Raw genomic sequence first — 20,085 nt, 5'->3', positions numbered from 1 at the left:
GTTTCACGCTTACAAAACTCAGAAACTTTGAAAATAATGTCAAACTCGGACTAACGCCGAAAATAGTTCGATCCGAGATCACGTTTTTATTTCAGATAAAAACCTAATTATTTGATAGTATATTATTCTACATTTTATAAGATTATACTTAATAGGAGAATTATAAGAAATCTATTCATGAAGCGATATTTTAAAAAAAATCAAACGTAAATAAATATTGTTGTTCGAATTGCTGCAAAGTCTATATTGTTGTTTTGTATGATATTTTAATAATTACCAAGATGCATCTTCGATTTGTCAAATATCATGATAAAATATCGTTTCATGTTTTTCATCTTTCTTATTTCGTTGAGAGAAACCCAATAACGTGCTCTCACACTATTATTCTTATTTTTCATCTTCTTTTATTACATTTTTATTTTTATCACTATTTCCCCTCTCTCTATCGTCAATTTCTTAATGAATAAAAATAATTTCGTTATTTAATAATGAAAAATCAAACTCATCTCTACTTGAAACCAATTTCATTACCATTCATTCATTTATATTTCATTCATTTACATTTCATTCATTTACATTATATGTAAAGAGCTTATGAATCTATTCGTGAAGCGATATTTTAAAAAATCAAACATAAATAAATATTGTCGCCATTCGAATTATCGCATCGATCCAAGTGGTGCTCGAGAGTCACCTTTGGAGTTATCGCATCGAACCGAGATGATTGAGAGTCACAAGCACAAAGGATTAAAATAACTGATGATCTTGTATTTAAGGGTTTAGAAAGTTGTTTGAAGTTCATGTTCTTCATTCTTTTATTATAATATCTGTCATTTCGAGATAGGTATATATTCATGAAAATTGAAGTTTTCGTTAATGATATATCCTCATTAGACAAAATCCTTAAAAAGCATATAGACTTTTTAAAAGTTGAAAAATTTACTTAAAATATCATATCCTGAAATTATAAAATGCTAAACAGAAATTTTAATTGAAAAGAATAAAATGTCCCTGATTAATAATGATTGATTGATGAATTAAAGTTATGTGCGTCTTACAAAAATTTTTCAACGAATAAAAATTAGCTATTTATAAATAACTTATATCGTGATAAAAAAGAAAAAAGAATATCCCACAATTACAAGTATATTCTCATCCTCAACCTTACTACAATCTAATTTTGATTAGAATTGATTTAAATCTAAACTAAATTAATAACATTAATCCCAACTAAAGACACTTTTTCATCACCATACGAATTTCCAATTAAAGATCCAGTCAAGAGTCTCTCCTAGTCGCAACCCTTTCATCGCAGGGGCATGAAATTTTCATGAAAAAAATGGATACGATAAACCGTCTGACGATCGTGCGACGTGACATGCAAAAGCCGGAAAATTGATCTCCTATTACATAATTTTCACGCGTTACGCGGCCGTTGTAAAGCACCGTGAAATTTTAACTCGTCGTTTAATAAACGATATTTACGATCACGAGCTCCGTGTGTACGAAAATTTCACGAGTCGAAACCACGTTTCATCGCGAACGTCCTCGGAATTAATACCTTCGCCCTCCGTTATTTATTATTCCTTTCTTCTGCGTTATTTATTTCTTACGAGAATCTAGATATTTATTATCGTCGCAACGAAACGAAACCTCGTTAAATTTTCCAACTCGTATTTAAAAATATAAATTTTCGATACAATTTTATCTTTTCGTTCATTTCATAATTATATTTATTTCATTTTTCTATACTGACTCTCGTTTTAATCCCTTTAGATGTGCAACAATTTTATAATGTTTATTTATGTATTCCATCATATCTTGTATATCTTGTGTAATTTTAAACACAAATTACGCTGCCTATAAATTCAAGAATTTATAGTATTTATAATTTATTATTTATATTACATCGTAAATGCGCATTTACAATGTAATATAAATAATACAATTCACAGTATATCATATAACATACTGTGCAATAATTTGAGTATTAAAACGAGGCATTTATTATATAAAAATAACGTGGCAATTAAATTAATCAACTAAAATCCGACTCACCGTGCTCAATCGTGATAACATCATTTCATTTCGACTCGATAAAATATTCATTATTTCAATTTCAACATGCACAAATTTTTTTTTTTTTTTCTCCATGTATCTCCTACGGATGAACTCCTCCGAAATTTCCAAACTCTGAATATAAAACGCCAAATTATCCATATCCACTCTTTCCACGCGTTTACCACGATTTGGTCATTTAGTGAAGAAAGAGAGAGAGAGCAAGAGTCGAACGAACGAGTGACGAAAACGGCTCCTCAAAATGCATAGAATTACTTTGCATGGTAAACACGCGGAGGAAGTGGCCAGGTCTTTTTCAACCGTCCCTCCACAACCCTTACGGCGAATTTCGTGAGCGCTGTTAATTTTAAACCGTGTCGTTTCGCGAAAACCGAGCGGGATGTCGTTAACGCATGCACCGGTGATTTCAATTTTACGAAACTTTCGCGGATGTAACTTTTTGCCCTGCCGCCCTCTCCCCCCCCCCCCATTCCCTTCGCCTAGTAATTTGATAATCCCTTAATGGCAGCGCGTAAAATCGACCGAGACGTGGAGTGGGAAGGGTGGTTGACAAGAAAAAGAGGAAGGAAAATATAGAGTCGCCAGCCAAGCTGACGTGATACGATTAAAACATGATTATTCGAAAAATCGGCAGAATTTTTTCCTCCTATCTTGAAGATTTTAGAAAGAGATTAAAAATACCAAGTGTCACATATAATTAAATAAATATCTTTAACTTCTTCGATTCAAAAAATTCCATAATTAAAAATTCTAACATTTTCACTTCTCTCCTCCACGTTCACGTACGTGAGAGAATAATACAAATTGAAAAATTCGAATCGATCGTCGCGCCCCTTATTTTCTTCAATATCGAATCGATCGAGTTAGTCGACACGACTTCGATCAGAAACGGAATCTCGATACCGGCGATATCATCAACAATTTAACCGGTTCGTGCATCAAGAACGGTCAACCCTGGAGGCCACAGGTGCACCGGATCTTGCCGATGACTTACTGATCATAGCTTGATTTATATTCAATAACCAAGGGTGGGAGGGAGGGGGTCGAATTACTCGCCGCGGCTGTGTGCAATCAGTTTCCAATGTAAACACGCGCCCATACAGGGAAGCGTATTCGCGTGTTCGTGCATCGAGGAACACGGACACACAAACGGGTCGGCAAACGCGGTGATTGCCTCCACGCGCCAAGGGGTAGCTTCCGGTTTGCGCGCTCCACTTGGCCGATACCTAAGAACGGTGTGGGCTACTGTGACAGTTCCGTGATGTTTGATGGACGTTATTGCTTGCCTTGGCCTGGTCGCTGTACTCCACAGGATATACATATGTATAGCATCACTCGTAATTATGCGCCGTGGTATAGTCTGACTGTGAGGGAAAGGAGTAGGGCAAGCTCTTGATAATTAAGTTTGGCATTATTGTAGATCGAGCTTTCGAGCGTTTGATCGTTTGAAAAGTGGGTTGGGGTAATCGTTTAAAGTAAGCTTGGAGAATTATTATGTTAATAGAAAGTAATAGATGAATAATACTGTTACAAATTTTATTAACGAGATACAGAATTAATATATTTATAGAATGGTAATCTTTGAAAAGTCGATTCTAGAATATAATAATGAAAGAGAAACAAATTTATAAGATTTTTTTCTTTAAATATATATAATATATAATTTTAATTTTCGATTTTAATAATTTTATTGCAATTACTTATTAACGAATAATTATACCTATTCGTAGGCATAAAAATTATATTATTTTCTTTAAATGATTAGGAATTTTTTTATTGAATCAATTTATTGAATATAATTTTATTCAATTGATAATAACTAACGAATATTTTATAATATCCCATATTTTATTTCACTTCGATTGCTACGAATGATATTTTAATCTACAGATATCTGTTTTTCAAATTATTAATATTATTAAAATTGTTAGTGAATTTAATTTCAACATATCAATTAAAATTTTTTTAATTATTCAAAAGACAAATGCAATTCACCCAAAACTGAATATCTATAATCCATCGAACAATGAAACGAATTTTCAGTTTTCAATTATATCCTCTGAATATAGAAAGGAACTCGAAACTACACGAAAACTGATATAAAAAGAAAAAAAATTTCATCAAATTTCATAATCCAATGGAAATCGAGATTGAATTTGAAATTGATCGTGAGATCAGAAAAGGCAAACGAGACTTGGCGGAAAATTCGATTAACAATTTCCATCTGTGCGTTTTAAAAATTGTGCGATTTAATCTGTCTTTTTCTCTCCTCCGCCAATATTTTTACAACTTTTGAAACGTTCGAAAAGACCGCCGCAGCATTGATTGAAAACACTCTCGAAAACAAAGAGCAACGGTAGTATACTGTTTGCGAGCAAAAGCTGCTGTTTAATTAATCAGGAGGCAACAACAATCGACTGTGCATAGTTTCGCATTTTCAGGAACAGACTCTGTGCGTCTGACGTGCATGCAAATTGAAAAGCCCTTTACCCGTGATCGTGTTTCGCCATTGTATTAGAGAAGAAGCTCTTGTGCACCGTCTTCAGCTTCAAGGGACGAAACTTGAAGATAAATTTTGACAGTGACTCATATAAAGGAAATAGAGTGTCGTGCGTGGAATAAATAGGAGAGGGGAAGACAAAATTTACATTTTGCTCCCGATAATATTGTTCGTTATATACATGTAATAATAACTTTCGTAATGTATCGCGATCGTTTTATATCCTCCTATCGTGGAATGATTAATTTCAATAATCAATAATAACATTGGAAATATAAATTTTCGCGAAATATAAATAATAATAATAAATGTATAATTTTACTTTCAGGATCAAGGATCGAATTATACATATACGACGACAATATTATTAATTTTCGTTTAATTATTAGCGATTGTACGACGAGTTTAATTTACCAATTTTCATTTTGAAGAAACTGTATTCGAGAATTTTATACGTTCGATACGATTCGCTCGAAAATCGATCGAGAAAGATAGGGCCAATATTTTCACGCGAGGGATCGAGCAAGGAGAGAGGAAAAAATGAAATCTTGGCCACTGCATTTCCAGAAACACTTGGATAAATAGCGCGACCCAGGCGATCGTACATCACTCACCGCGATAAGGGGAAGTTCAGGCTTGGCTATGCATTATTTCGCGATGCGAGAGGGCGAGAAGAATAGGGTGCCGGTCCATTAACATATTCATACTTAATATTCCGCTCGCAGCGCGACAACGTCCGCCGTGCCCGGATTTATATTGGCCTAATATACGCGATTACTTTCTCCCTCGTGTCAAGATCGACCGGAAGTCACGATTGATTGCAACTTCCACGAGAGGATCTCGTGGCATCCTCCTTAGTTTGCAGATACGAAGTCGTGTAAATACACGTCGCGTGGATGCGTGTTCTGTCTTCTGAGAATGGAAGTGGTTGGGAAAAGGACGACGTTGTATCTGATCATAATTTTTTTATATTAAAATTCTATTCAGATTCGTATGTTTATTTTTTCTTAGAATAAATTAGAACAAGTAAAAATCAGATAATTAAAGTCCATTAATCTGAATAATGATCGTGAGATGATGTATAAGATGAATAATTTTAAAATTTATGTTAAACACGAAGATTGTGTTTAGTTTGAGTAAAAAATTTAACAAAATTTCTGACGTTTGACACGGATTTCTTCTTTAATTTAAAAAGGGCCAATTTTATATATTCATTCTATCGTATCTTAAACTACAACACCTCGTAAATCTTGCAACGAAAGCTCGAACACCCCTGATATATAATTATCATAATCAATAACTCATTCTAGACTTCCTATCTCTTTCACCCTAACTCTAAGGAAACATTTTTCTTCCTCCGAAGACAAGTCTCTAACATAATTTCTCACATAGATCACATCTCGTGGCGAACTTCCCTTAAATCTCCCCTGGTTTCTTCGATCTTTAAAGAAATCTTTCTTAACAGAAGAGGGAGAAAAATTCTATAATTCTAACCTGAACAAATACGATTTTTTAATACTTTCCTTTAAATTCATTAAAAAAATCCTTTAATGTTCATAATCAGAAATGTATTATTGTCAAAAACATTATTTCGAAAAAGATATTTTAAAAAAGACAGGCTAATTCTTTAAATTGATATTTTCGTAAACAAAAATTCCAACTCAAAGAAACATCCATCAATACAAACAATTCTTTCATCAAAGAAAGGAATCCATCGCCCTTCTGTTTCATCCCTCGTGTTATTGGCATAATCAAAATTCCATTCCATCAATCGGGCGAAACTTTCAGCACGAAAACTCGGCCCCCTTTAATGATCCCTTTCTCGTTTTAAAGTTACATTGTTAGCGTCCAGCCAGCACGAAGTGGCTCGAGAGATCGATCTGCATGTGGGTGGATACACTGCTCGCCCTGAGGGCATCTGACGTGGGATCGTCGTTGCATAAAAATCCGTCAGGGACACGACTGACTCGTGTTCATTGTATCTATTACTCGAGCCCGTTCCCTTTCCTTTTATTTTTCTTCTCTCTCTCTCTCTCTCTCCTCTCCTCTCCTCTTTTCTGCATCTTCCGCGCCCAACATCGAACAATGAATCAATTCAGTTTCATTGGTACGGATAAACATCTATGATTTAACATGGCAACGGAAGAGTATGGGAGAGTGGGTGGTGGTTAGAGTGTATTTTGTGTTTCGGTTATTGGAGCCGGATTAAATTTACCCTGCCACGAACAAAAAATTCGTAGTTCGCGTTATACCAATGGAGTTCAAAATTCAATTTCATACAGGGGGATATAATGGAGAATCACGATGAGAGAGGACCAGAGATTGTGTGTTTTTTTTTCTTCTTTTCCTTTTTATTTTTAGAATTTTAAAATTGTAATTTTCCTAGAAGATAAAAGAACTAGAAGAAAAATATGGATATGTATAATCTTTTTCTTTATTATATAAATACTTTTTCACCCTTACTTCTCTTTCTATACTTTTAATTTTTTATTTTTATTTATCGTGTGCCACGTTTATATCCCTTTTCAAACTCGAAAATGTCGTAAAGCATCCCGATTCGTTGTGCATTTTAATAAATGGTTTCGAACAACGGTATAATATGAAACGTATAACAGGTTTCGCAATAAATTCCCGGCCATCGCGGGAAATATTTTTCCACGAGAGCGGGTACACGTAGTAAAAATCCAAATACAAGGCATAATAATCGTTGAATTTTCATACGTCGATCCACTCCATGCATGTAATAATGCTAAACGGAGCATGTAAACCGGAAGCCGATAAAAAATTTAACCCGCGTTCTTTGGTCAATTTCTCGTGACAACATGTCGTTCATACATTTCAATGAGAACACTCTAACGGGTGCTCGAAAAAACATTTCCAACCAAAATCATCTTTTTTAATAATTTATTATTCTTCTCTTTGCATTTGTACAAAAATTAAATTTATAATCAATAATGGAATATTGAAATGTATAAACGTTGGATGGAGAATTATTTTAATTAAAAATAATCGTAATATCTGCAGATATATATTTATTTTTGAAAATACTCAAATAAAGATTTTTAACGAATTTATAACCCTTTGATTATTATTATTATTATTATTATTTTTTTTTTTTTTTGCTAATACAATACTTTTCGATTATATTATCCAATTTTGAGTCGATGAATAACTCGAAAAATAATAAAATGAAGAAACATCGTAATTTCATGTTAAAGAAAGTATATATAAGAAATATAATTAATGTATTTAAATATCTAATTAATAAGAGTTAATAAATGTAGTTAAAATTATTTTCTTTTAATTTTCTAGGACTGAAATGGAGGCAGTGTCTGGAGCCAAAAGTGGCACGTTGAAATTTATACGCACTTTGACTAATATTTCGAAAGATGCTGGTGGTGTTGCGCATATGCGATGCGAGGTTGTTGGAGATCCTCCGCCAACTAAAATCAAATGGTTCAAGAACGAAGCACCTCTTGAAGAGAAACGGCCGAAAATCACGATTAAGAAGATACATGCACAGGTAACATCAATCGAGGTTTTTCCTTCTTATCGAATCTCTTTGCAAATTTTATTTTTATAAGAACATTTTTCTTTTTAAAAATTTTAATTTTGATGTTATATTTGCAACATTTGAAAGAATATTTGAAAAAGAGAAAATATTTTTATTTCTCAGGCGCATGAACATGCTGCGAAAAATATTGCCGGAAGTCGTTTAAAGATCATCAACTTAGATGTCTCTGACGTAGGTTTCTACACTTGTCGCGTAACAAATGGAAAAGATCAGATTCAGAGCGAAGGAACTCTTCGAGTCGATTCCTCCAAAAACAGACATGGTGAGTAAGTTACGTTTAAAAATTATTTACAAACTATAAAACCTTGATATGCTTCAAAAAAAAATGAAAATAAAATTGTAATCAAAAAATTAAAATTAATAAGAATTAAAAACGAAGATGATTAAAAAATTTATAAATTAAAAAGTTAATGAATATAAAATCAATACGAAATCTGTTTTTTCTTTTTCCCTAAAAACTACTTTATAGGTGGAATTATTATAACTCTATGAAACAATTTGTACGCATCAAAGTGTACGAATCGAGTTCACAAGTAAACGTGTCACGATTTCAAGTATCTACGATGACGAAGAAAAGCTTTTCGTGATCTCGAGCGGAGACGAGCGAAATATAGGAAGCTTTAACAGGGGATCGTAAAACTGTCAATTCGACTCATCGAAATTCCCCTTTGACGTCTACTCGCCGGGAATGTGAGGGGAAATTGATTCCCCCAGGCAGAGTGATTCTTCTTAGAAAACGCCGAAATGTCAAGCTCGACCATTTTTTTGGCGATAACGTTCTTTCCTACGAAAATTTGGAAATTTTTTCGAGAAAAAAAAAATATTCCTGAAGTTTTTATTATAACGTTAAATTCGTAGGATTAGAATTTTCATAAACCCACGTATATATGTTTCAGAAGAAAACGTTTCACGAGTTTACAACTTGATGTTTATAAAAAAAAATTTTTGTGAACTTAAATCGTTTCTGGGAAATATAGTTGAAGAAATTTCATTGGTAACAAACAAATTGAATGATTTTATAATCTTTACATACTTCAATATACTAAGAAATTTTGAATTTTTAATTCATTGAATTTAATGATTTTTAAATGAAATTCCAATATTTGCAAAATTATAGTTGATTCCTTTATCATGGTTCCCTATGTTATTACAATAAACAGTATATTTTGAATTACACGACATTACATGTTATATTATTCTTATTCCTTATTATAATTCAAACTTTAGAAAAAAAAGAGATATCTCTGAAACCAGATAAAATATCAAATTGATACAAATGAAAATAGCTTCAACACGTTCTAGTAGAGTAGAACTAAAAATGAAAAAGTTTTCACAACTCGCAATCAAACCCCTTTTCGTTTCCATTATCTCTACCGTGGCGTTCCTTCGTGTTAATAGCCTCTGTGTACGGTTTCCGTGTACAGTGGCAATTAGAACAGGCTTACCACGTTCTCCAACGGAAGTTCAGACGCGACACCACCAACAAGTTCTAATCTGTTTCCACGGATGTGTCGCCAACGTTTGAAACGTTGGAAGAACCAAGAGCTAGCGTTAAGAGCCCCTTTCCAATTCGATGTTGTTAGAGTTTCTTCTCACCCTTGTTTTCAAGCCTAAGCAGATGGCGAGATGTTCGTCGAATTTAATCTCTCGAAGAGAGAATTGAATCAAGCGAAATGTGCGACGTTGTTCAGTGCATGAAAATTTTGATAACGAATTTTTGAAATTGTTTGACTTTAAAGCTACAATATCGTTATTGTTAACAGTATATCATTAATTTATTATAATAATTTAAATTAAAATTGAATCGCATTTAGATTAGGTTTGTTTACGTATTTATATTATAAAACATCTTCTGATCCACGTTTCGACGATTATTTCGTCTTAACAATTATTCTTACCGTTAATAGAATATTCTAAATGATATATTCCTCTGAACAGGAAAAAAAGAAAATATTTTAACTGAGAAAACTCAAGTGCATGAACAAATTACACCTCTCATCTAATCTATACAAGCAAAAGTCAAACCCAAAAATGTCACATCCCTTTCCACAAACAAAAGAAAAACAAGATCCAAGAGAGAAGAACGTACAAAAAAAAAAAAAAAAAGAACGTAACGAAGGAAAAAAGTTGGGAAGACGTATTAAGGCCAGAGCTAATTCAACCTCATCCCCGTAGAGCTTGTCGTCTCTCATAAGTCGGTATTCAGCCGGAAACTTCTCGAAACGGAATTTCTCACGAGCAACTTTCCACCCTCTCGTAAAGCTGCCGTGCCCAGCAGCGATGAAACAAAACTGACAGCGTTCCTCTGACGAAGTTACCGGTCGACACCCCTAACAAATTCTAATCTAATCGAGAGGAGGCCGATGCGCGAGAAGGAGCGTTTCTTCTCCCCTCTTCTCGCCCCTCGATGGACTCGATCGCCAAGCCGTGGAACCTCTCTCCCCCGCGACACGAAACTTTAATATTAGCACTCTGCAAGTCAAACTTCGACCACCATCGAGAGGAAGAACTCTCTTTCCACTCGTTTCGACACACCCTCGTATTCGATCCTTTGAGAGATACGAAATCCCTGGCATCGATTTGTTTGAAGAGATTCTGAAAGATGGGCTGCTGGTGATTTCTGTTCTCTTTTTTTTTTTGGAGGGAGGAGGGTGAGACGAGAGATTTGGACAGAGAATGGGGAGGGTATGGATACGATTGGCAGAGGTTGGAAAGATTTAATATTCCTACGTTCTGCACTGTGTTTATATCGATAAAATATGTAGCATTATAAACCGATTAACGAAATAATCGACAATGTGTTGAAATAATAATAATATAAATTATGCCTGTCACAATAATTGTGCGAAATAATAGCAATTATTCCAATTAGATTCCAAATATGCATATTCATTAACGTATATTCTGAAGAATGAACAACCAATTTAAATAATATTTTTGAGTAAATTCGAGCAAAGAAAAAGATAATAATACAAAAGATCGCTAATTTTTATCGCATCGATTGCATTGCAAATTAACTTTCGTAACTCTACGCATCCATCCAGAGAAAAATATTATTAATATATGCAGTACAATAGAGAAATTTTTTTTTTTATAAAATTCCTACTAGACATCTTGTACAATGCATATCTAATTAGAATATTCATCGACAAGAGAGGAAGAAAAAAGCAATTCCATTATTAGCAAGCGAAAGGGAGCGATTCTTGTCGTTTTAAACTTAATCGTTCGATGGTCTGGATTCGAGGTGAGCGTCGCTCATCACCCCCTGATGTTTAATTCGAAAGGGGCGAGAAGTCGAGTTAATTAACACGGTGCTCAATTATTCAGGGCAGGCCTAATAAGCCGTGTCGAAACTGTTTACCGGTGGTACACGATCGGAACGAGTTTGCGTAGCGCGGGGGCGTCATGGGCCTTTTATGGCAAGGTGTTGCTTTCGGGGGATGGTGTTGACCTGTTTAAGTGGCGTGGAAGGTAATGATTCGTGAAGTGAACACCGTTGCGATCCAGATTTAAATGGGAAAAAGTTGGACCGTTTGAAGAAAGTAGGATGCGAGTTTCTGCTATGCCTTTGAAATGAGCATGGGTTGGGTTTAATTTAGCGAGATGTTGCTTCGTATATTGGTTCGTAGTAAATGATTCTTGGGACGAACAAAGAATTTTAATGGAATATAGAGTTTGAAGGAGAGAAAGAAGATAAGTTTAGCGAGTGATTTTAGTAGAAATTTTTGGAGATTTATATTTTGAATGGTTTGAACATAATGAATATCTTGATAAAATGTAGGTGTAGAAAAGGAGGGAAGATTGATATTGGAAAATATAAATTTTGAAAATGTGTTCTTCTCTTTGTAAAAATGATCGTAATTGCAAGATCAGGTTTTTTTAAACGCTTTCTTCATTAACGTTTTTATACTGGAAATATTAGTGGAATATAAAGAGGAAGGACAGAAAATTGGGAAAGGTAAATGGCTGCACTAAAAGGATGTCTGGTCCCACGCCTTTCTAATTCACTTATCCACGTTGCCATCGAATTTTTAACGAAGAGGCTGAACACTTAATTATCCTGAAACCTTGTCAGCCAGGTATTCGTGTTTACTTAATCTGTCGAGGTTGAGATCTTTCAAAGAATCCTCACATGTTTGTTACATCATCGTTATATAAAACGTTAAAAATAAGAATTTTTACGAGTATGTGAGAAATATTATTTACGACTTTGAACAAAATAATATTATTTTATCGAGATACCATTTTATCAAATTTATCGATCGTTGAATTTTTCGAGACACTTTTCGAGACAAATTTTAAATCAATAAATATTAAGTTCTCTATTTGAAAGTTTTTATAATCTGTTTTTTTTTTCGATATCAATAATTCAAATAACAATTTTTCCTAGTATATAAAAATAAAATAATAACTATCATATAAAGAAAAAAAAAAAGGAAAAAAAAAAGCAATTGATTCCAATATTTTAGACCAAAGTGGAAAACACTGTACAGAATAATAATCCCTTTATCTCATATCGAACAAAATTCCGATTATAAACGATTAAACGATTCAACCGATGAAACCAACTGCGATAAAAAAAAGAACTGCTTTATACATCGCGAAAAATCTCGCGAAACATTCTCAATTTCACCAAATTTCCACTATTTATATATTTTGTTTCAAATTTATCTGAACAATGAATAAAAAAAAAAAAAAGAAGAAGAAGAAGAAGAAAGAAATAAAGACAGTAAATGAAACAAATAATCATCGTTTATCGAATCGAATGGAAAAAATACTCCTCTCCATAATAATTGTATTCAATTTTATCGTCCACGTTTCCTACATAATAAAAGAGAGAAAGAGAGAGAGAATTTTTGCCGCTCTGATCGACCGTTAGTATCGTTGATGAATATTCAAGACAGTGTCCATAATTTTTCATATAATATCGAGTCGCGTCACGATTATTTACAATCGATCGCTTTTATTTGCACAAAGAGCGGCAAAATGGCCGTGAAACGAGCACGAGCGGTAGACGAGAAGGGAGATGGAACGCAAGGGGGTGACTTTATATAAAAGAGAAGGGGTGGATACCTCCACGACGATTCGAAAATGATATTCAACGAATTTGACGGGTCGCATTTTACGGCTGATTCGATTAATTCACAATTATACTCGTTCCGGTTAATATCGATTCCATCGTCCGGATACTCCCGCTTCGCTGCGCCCTTATTTCGCCCGCGTTCTAGCCGAATTTTAATTAATCCAGGAATTATTAATCCGACCAGGGCCACCTGGCAACTTTGATCCACCTATTTTCGCGGGAATAATTGAAAAAGTTGGAAGGATCGTTTTTCTTTTCGCGTGCTGGAGACACTTCTCGATCTCTTCTTTCCTTCGAGACGTAAGAAGGATGATTGATTAATCGATGGGTTTACTAGAAGCGTTGCTTCAGTAGTTTTGATTTCTTTATACGAATACGTTTCAGTACTTTTTTTTCTAGACGAATCGTGTCTTTAGTGTAATTAAGAAGGGAATGAAGATGAGATGTATAAAGTGAAATGTGAGTAAATTGTATTATTGCAATTTGAATTCCGTTTTTTTTTAAGTTGTGGAATATAAAATTGTGATATATAAATATGCTGGAAATACAGGATTATAATTATTATCGAATCATCCCTTTTCTTAAGATATAATAGATATAAAGATGATACAATAATAATTATTATAATGTATAATTTATTACAAATATATTTTTTAAAGCATTTGAATTGAAATTCTGAGCGAATACAACTCGAGTAATTTTTTTTATTATAAAAAAGCAAATTACTTATTATATCGAATCATAAAATTCAAGATATGAAAATGAAATATAATTATATAAATGAAAGGAATTATTAATAACGATCAATTGATCGAAATAATATTAACTTTGCTTCTCAAAATATATTGAATTTGTCGAGCCGTTATTAATTATTTTCATTAAACAAGTATCAAACTCTCTTATATCAAGATATAATTCAACTTCCGCAACAACCTAATAATTAAAATCCAAGGAAAAATAATTTCAAATATGCAAAAAGAAAAATATTAAAAACACACACACACACACACGGAATACGAATAGCAATCAATTTTCCCTCTCGAAAATCTATTTTCCCCCGTAATTTCGTTAGAAAATTAACAACAAAATGCATTGCAACCAAAACATCTGATTTCCACTTTGGAAATATTTCATTCGCCCACAAGCTGTTCATTAATGCATCATATTAATTATAACGCGGAGGTTGCACGATGAAATTTTCCGCCCCCACCCCCGCAGCAATAAGATTCCCGAATACAAGGTTGGAAAACCGATATACACGTGGAATAATGGAAAAAGTTCGCTTGTCACCCGAAGACAGTCGCGTCCGGTGAACGTGCATTAACAGCACATGTAGCGTACGCGTGTGTGCACGTTTGAATGCACGTTTCTGCTCGCGTTGCACTCCTTGCTCAAAGGCCGTTCGATTTACGGACAAGCCGATGAACACAAAGCGGGTGGGACAGAGAGGGACGGAGAGAAATTTTAATGGAGAGAAATTCAAACAGAGAGAGGGGCTTGGTGCGCGGAATTTCAAACAGCGCGGGAGGATCGATAGAAAGAAGGCGAAGCGGAAATTCGTATAGAAATCCGTGTCGAAGGTCTCGTGACTTTGGAATAATCTTGGCCGAATCGTGGAGAATTGTTTGGGCGATAACAGAAGAAGAGAAAAAGTTTGGAAACGTTTAGAAAATTTCATGATATTGCGATAGAATTTTTGATACGTGCGTTAATAAAAACATTTGAAAATTTAAAAATAATTTTGTTAATTTGAATGAATCGAAAAATGTTTGGATATCGAGAACAGATTTTGTGATTCGAGAGTAATTTTAGAGGTGTTGCTATGATATTCTGACAAGTTTTCGAAAGATCTTTTTTAAAGAAATAAATTAATTATAAATTTAAATTTTGCAATAAGTAATAAGATTTTGAAACGCAAAAAGACAGAAAAAGAGACACAAAAATTTGATAAAAATTCATCAACAGGAAACTTACAGAAGCTTGAGATTTCTTGTCTTTATCATAGATAAAGAACGGAGTAAAGAGATTCAGGAAGACTAACTATCTATGAAATCTATGAAAAATCTATGAAAAAGAAGTTCAAACAATGAAGCTTATAAAAACAAAAAAAGAAAAAAGAAAAAAAATATGCAGAACAAAGTAACTATTCAAATGATGAAAATGTTTTAATGGAAAAAATTTTAAAAACAATATTAAATCTTGATTATTCAAAAGATACGTAAAATAAGATTTTTGCCAGTTTCACAAATTTAATTTAAAACTGAAATGATAATAAAGCTGAAGAGAAAAAGAGATTGAGGGAAAGAAATTTTTCAAATGAGATACCATAAAAAATTCAGAGAATGAAGAGATATTTTGAGAAGAATATCACTGACAAAGAGAACTTCGTAAAGAAAAGACCATTCTTATCAATGAAAGAGTAGAATTTAGGAGGATGCAAAATTTTCACAAAAGTAAGAGTAAAAGAAACGAAAAAAAAAAAAAAAAAAAAGATTTGCTTTATTCTTGAAAATATATCATAATGCATATTAAACTTTTTTTATATATCATATGCATTCTCAAATTTTAAATTCTAATAAATATTTAAATATTCGCACTCTATTACAAAATAACATACTTTTATTCCCTTTTCAACAAATATTCTTTTCAAATTGATATTTTTTTTTCCATTAAATTAAATTTAAAAAATTTAGAAATCAGTTTTTCAATTATAAAATCCTATCATTCGATAAACTCAATTTTCATTTTTCTTTTCTCTATTTTCAAGAAAAAAATACTACAATTTGATTCGATAAAATTTTCATATCCAAACACGAGGCTAATACAGAATTTAAAAACCGCTATATACATTCCATCATACAAGCACAAGTATTTTCATCATCAAACGAACTCAGTTTTCGTAGCACATTTTCTACAAAAAAAAAAAAAAAAAAAAAATACGGACGAAACATTCGCCCCATTGTTAAACGTAGACCATCTAAAAACGAAAAAGAAAACCCTCTACATACATCTTCATCATCTGATAAACATCGTTTCCGCCATACCTCCTCTCGAAAGCGATAAAACACATGCTCCACCCCATACACGAAACAAAAACAACGCTCGGCAACGCGTTGCTTCGCAAATTACTTCATCGACTATCTAATCACACGATCAAGCGCAGCCCTACGTATTTTTCCACTCCCTCTTGTCCATCCAACGCGTGGGTTTCATTAAAATCCACGCGATTCCCTGGTTAAACGAGATTAAAAGAAAAAAAAGAAAGAAAAAAAAAGAAAAAGAAAAACAGTTTCACACCTATAACGTGTACTACGCGCACACGTGATACAGACACAACGAAGGAAGAAACAAAGATTCACGGATCGAGGAACGAGAGAGACTCGAACATCGGGAGAAACTCTCTGTTAAAGGCAGACAGGGAGTAGGGAGAAGGAGTTTCAAACTACACAGCCGTGTAATCATATACAGATAAGGAATATACGTATTCACGGGTAGAGGGCAAGATTCTATCGTTGCAGCAGCTGTAAGAGGATGTGCCACGGACCTTGGTGAAAAGCCTCCACACCCGATTCCGACGTGATTTGGTAAGGTTATTTAGTATGCTAGACGGAGGGAGAGAAGAGAGGGTTCCTGGTTAAGTTTCGGCTCGCGATATCGAATCGTGCACGATGATACAATGAGCCGGGTAATATACCTCGAGATAGCTGCATCTCGATAGCTTTTGTAATTCTAGGGAATTTTGAAGGCGAGGCATAGCGTGTAATAAAAGATTTCTGGCTAAAAAATGCAGAGCGTTGTAATTTTTTACGGAGAAGACCAATAATTGAGTCGATTCATGCACGGATCTTATCGTACAGTAAGAAATTGTGAAACATGTTTCGAGAAATCGATGATTGATTATTTTCACTGTCTTTGCAATTATAAATAATTTTCTGGAATTCTAATTTTATTGTGAAATGTTGAAAGTTTGGGGATTACAATGAAGTATCTATTAATCTCTCTATTATAGTTGTGAAAATAGACACTAGAAGGCAGAACTTATTTAAGGCATTAAATTATTAAATAAAAATTTTTTAAAATGTTGAAATGTTTAACGAGGAAAATTTATAAATCTAATATTTCAATTGTAATAATATTAATTGATATAGCTATCCAAAATTTCATGCCTAAAAAATACTTATTAATATTTCTTCCACGTAAGTTTGTATCAAACAAATCTTTTTCGATTAAAAAATTAAAATATATATAAAAAAAAAAATGCAAATAAATCCAAAAATGTAATTTCATTAATTTATTTTACGAGATATTACAAATCTCAGGTATCAGAAAATGATTTTATTTCAAATCACCGAACATTATTACCGAACGATTAAATAAATCAAAACAGCACAACTGCCACGATACAAGCACAATCACGATGCGGCGCGGAGATAATTTATTTCCAAAGGAGAGCAAGAGCGCCTTAAACCATCGTTCCTCCAATTAATCAAGTACTGGATCGTAATAAACCGATTCGTGGGTGGCCCGCGGCGATCGCAAAGCAGTTTCGTTTCGAAGCGTCGAAGCGAGGATGCAGTTATCAGCGGCGACTCAGGGAAATCGTGTAATTTACGAGGCATCCCATTCGTGAATGCAACAATGCTCGTCGAGAAATACATTTCCCCGATGCTGGGCTTAACGCCTATCTACGAAATATCGGTTACGTTGCAACCAGGTACGATTTACAGTCAGCCACGATTAAGTGCCTCGAAACTCTCTGCTACGCTTCGAAACGGAAACTTCGATCCGACAAGTTCCTTGACGCGGTTGCAACTTGCTGCTCGAACTGGTCGAGCACGTTTATCAAAAGATATTCCGCCAATAGGAGGAATATTGACGTATCAGGGGACAAGAAGATTAAGAGGAATTTAGATGTTGGTAAGACAAATCGACTTTTGTTAACGAGTTCATTGGGAAACTCGAATCTGTCACAGATTGTAGAAATTTTTGAACGAAATTCACGACATACGAGTCACGACTTATATCCTAGCTGTTTTACACTTGAACAAATAATTGATGATGACTATTTCAAAATATCTTATTGCCGTTCTTTCTTTTTTTTTTTTTTTTAATTGTTAAGTTTAAATAAAATAAAAATTAAGCTTATTATTTAGTAGAAAATTAAAGTCGTAAAATTATGAAAAAACAACGATATACTAACGATATGCTAACATTTAAAAATGTATCAGATAATGATGGATAAAAAATCTATATAAAGAAAATTTAAAAAATGTAAAAATCCAAGAGATATCTGATTTACTTCCTATTATTACTTTTCAATCGTGACCTCAGAAATACACATTACCGGCGAGTTAACGAAAGGAAAAAATCAAAGTAAGAATGGCATGTCGGTCGATCGAGAAGAAACGCAAGCTCTAAACGCGAGGCACGAGGCAAGGATCGAGCTTATCTTGAATCGCGGGTTCAGTCACGCCTGCCTCGAAGATGCTTTTGCGCCTCCGGCACGGCTTTAACTTTATACGAAAGTTGACCGGCTCACGAGCCTCCAGCTCCAGCTGGAAGCTTCAATTTCATCGTGGACGTGCTTAACGAGAGGTATCTTGGTTTAATGATACGCCAGACGAGCCGTCTGTAATTATATGCCTCGAAATTTTGTTAAGTAATTTATCGGCAAACTTTCCAAGGAAAGCCTCTTATCCTTAGCTCATTTCAATATTTGTTACATTTACTTTTCTTACGTGAAATTATATTTCTTTTCGTATTTCGAAAGCAGTTTATCATTAATATTGTAGTCTTTCTTTCGTCACATAAATGAATCACATAAGTCACTTTGTATTTTATATAAATGTTAAATGTAATTAAATAAATTTAAATCTCCATGTCAACTGTAACACATCATTAAATGAAATTTTTATATAAATGATTTTTTATATAAAAAATGTGAGGAAGAAACTAGAAATTTTATTATTAAAATTTGCTCAGGATATAGTGGAAATCATATACTTTTTATTTTATTTCGATATCTCAATTAGTTATCGAGATTTAAGAATTCAAAGTGTTCATAGCGCTTAACACAAAAATTATAAATGACTCGATGACCTACATTTCTTTTTGAAAATATGTACGACTTCCAGGAATCTCGCTTATTTGAAGTTTAGAATAGGTCAGTGGGACGAGGTGTGAGCGAGAGATCCGAGTAACGAATAAAGATGGAGATAGATGATTTTTTATTTTAGACTTTTCTTTACACGACGATATCTCGGGAACCGGAAATTGGGATTAATGAAGAAGTTTTGAAGGACAAGATTCAGCGTTTCTAATGATCTTTCGTTCATTGAACGGAAATCACTATCTTCAAAGTTATAATGGTTTAAAATTTTCCTAATTTTAACGTAAATTATGTGTTTTCTTTCTGGAAAAAATATTGTTTATAACGATCTATTAGTGATATATGAAACATTCTAATTTAAATTCATTGAAATAAGCTGGATCTTAATTTAATTGATCCGGTTTGGATTTAATTATTTGGATAATTAATCAAAAAATGATTTCATGAGTTCCATAAAAAGATACGTTCAAATAATTTTCTTATTTTCTGCAATCTCTATGAAATTTTCTATCTATATATTTATATTGAATTCAATATTCACTTTCATAGTGCTCCCCACTTTTTCAGTTTCCTTACATTCCTTCATAAAGGAAGTTCATATCCATGTCCTCGCTCACATGAATATTCTCATCAATTTTTATTTATCAATAACTAAAAAACAAAGTCACCAATATGCAAACCTTTCATTCTTGATTCTTCTCTTATTTTAATTCGAAGAACAACTTTGACTTCTTCGATTT

The 20,085-nt window shown here is 33.4% G+C and overlaps 1 protein-coding gene across 2 annotated transcripts in view; it reads left to right on the top strand.

The window, feature by feature from the left end:
- The window catches only part of Ror (tyrosine-protein kinase transmembrane receptor Ror), a 267,537-nt gene that overhangs the window by 220,734 nt on the left and 26,718 nt on the right, over positions 1–20,085 (top strand). For both annotated transcript variants that reach the window (XM_003692147.4, XM_086914783.1), the window contains exons 3-4: positions 7,892–8,102; positions 8,256–8,415. In XM_003692147.4, the coding sequence (XP_003692195.1) occupies positions 7,892–8,102; positions 8,256–8,415 (371 nt within the window). The remainder of the gene's footprint in view (positions 1–7,891; positions 8,103–8,255; positions 8,416–20,085) is intronic.

The sequence above is a fragment of the Apis florea genome, unplaced genomic scaffold (genome assembly GCF_048593485.1).
Source record: "Apis florea isolate Af1SG1 unplaced genomic scaffold, ASM4859348v1 contig_3741_pilon, whole genome shotgun sequence".
Classification (NCBI taxonomy): Eukaryota; Metazoa; Arthropoda; class Insecta; order Hymenoptera; family Apidae; genus Apis; species Apis florea.
Note: the sequence above shows the minus strand (reverse complement) of the source record. Positions and strands in the feature narration are given on the sequence as shown.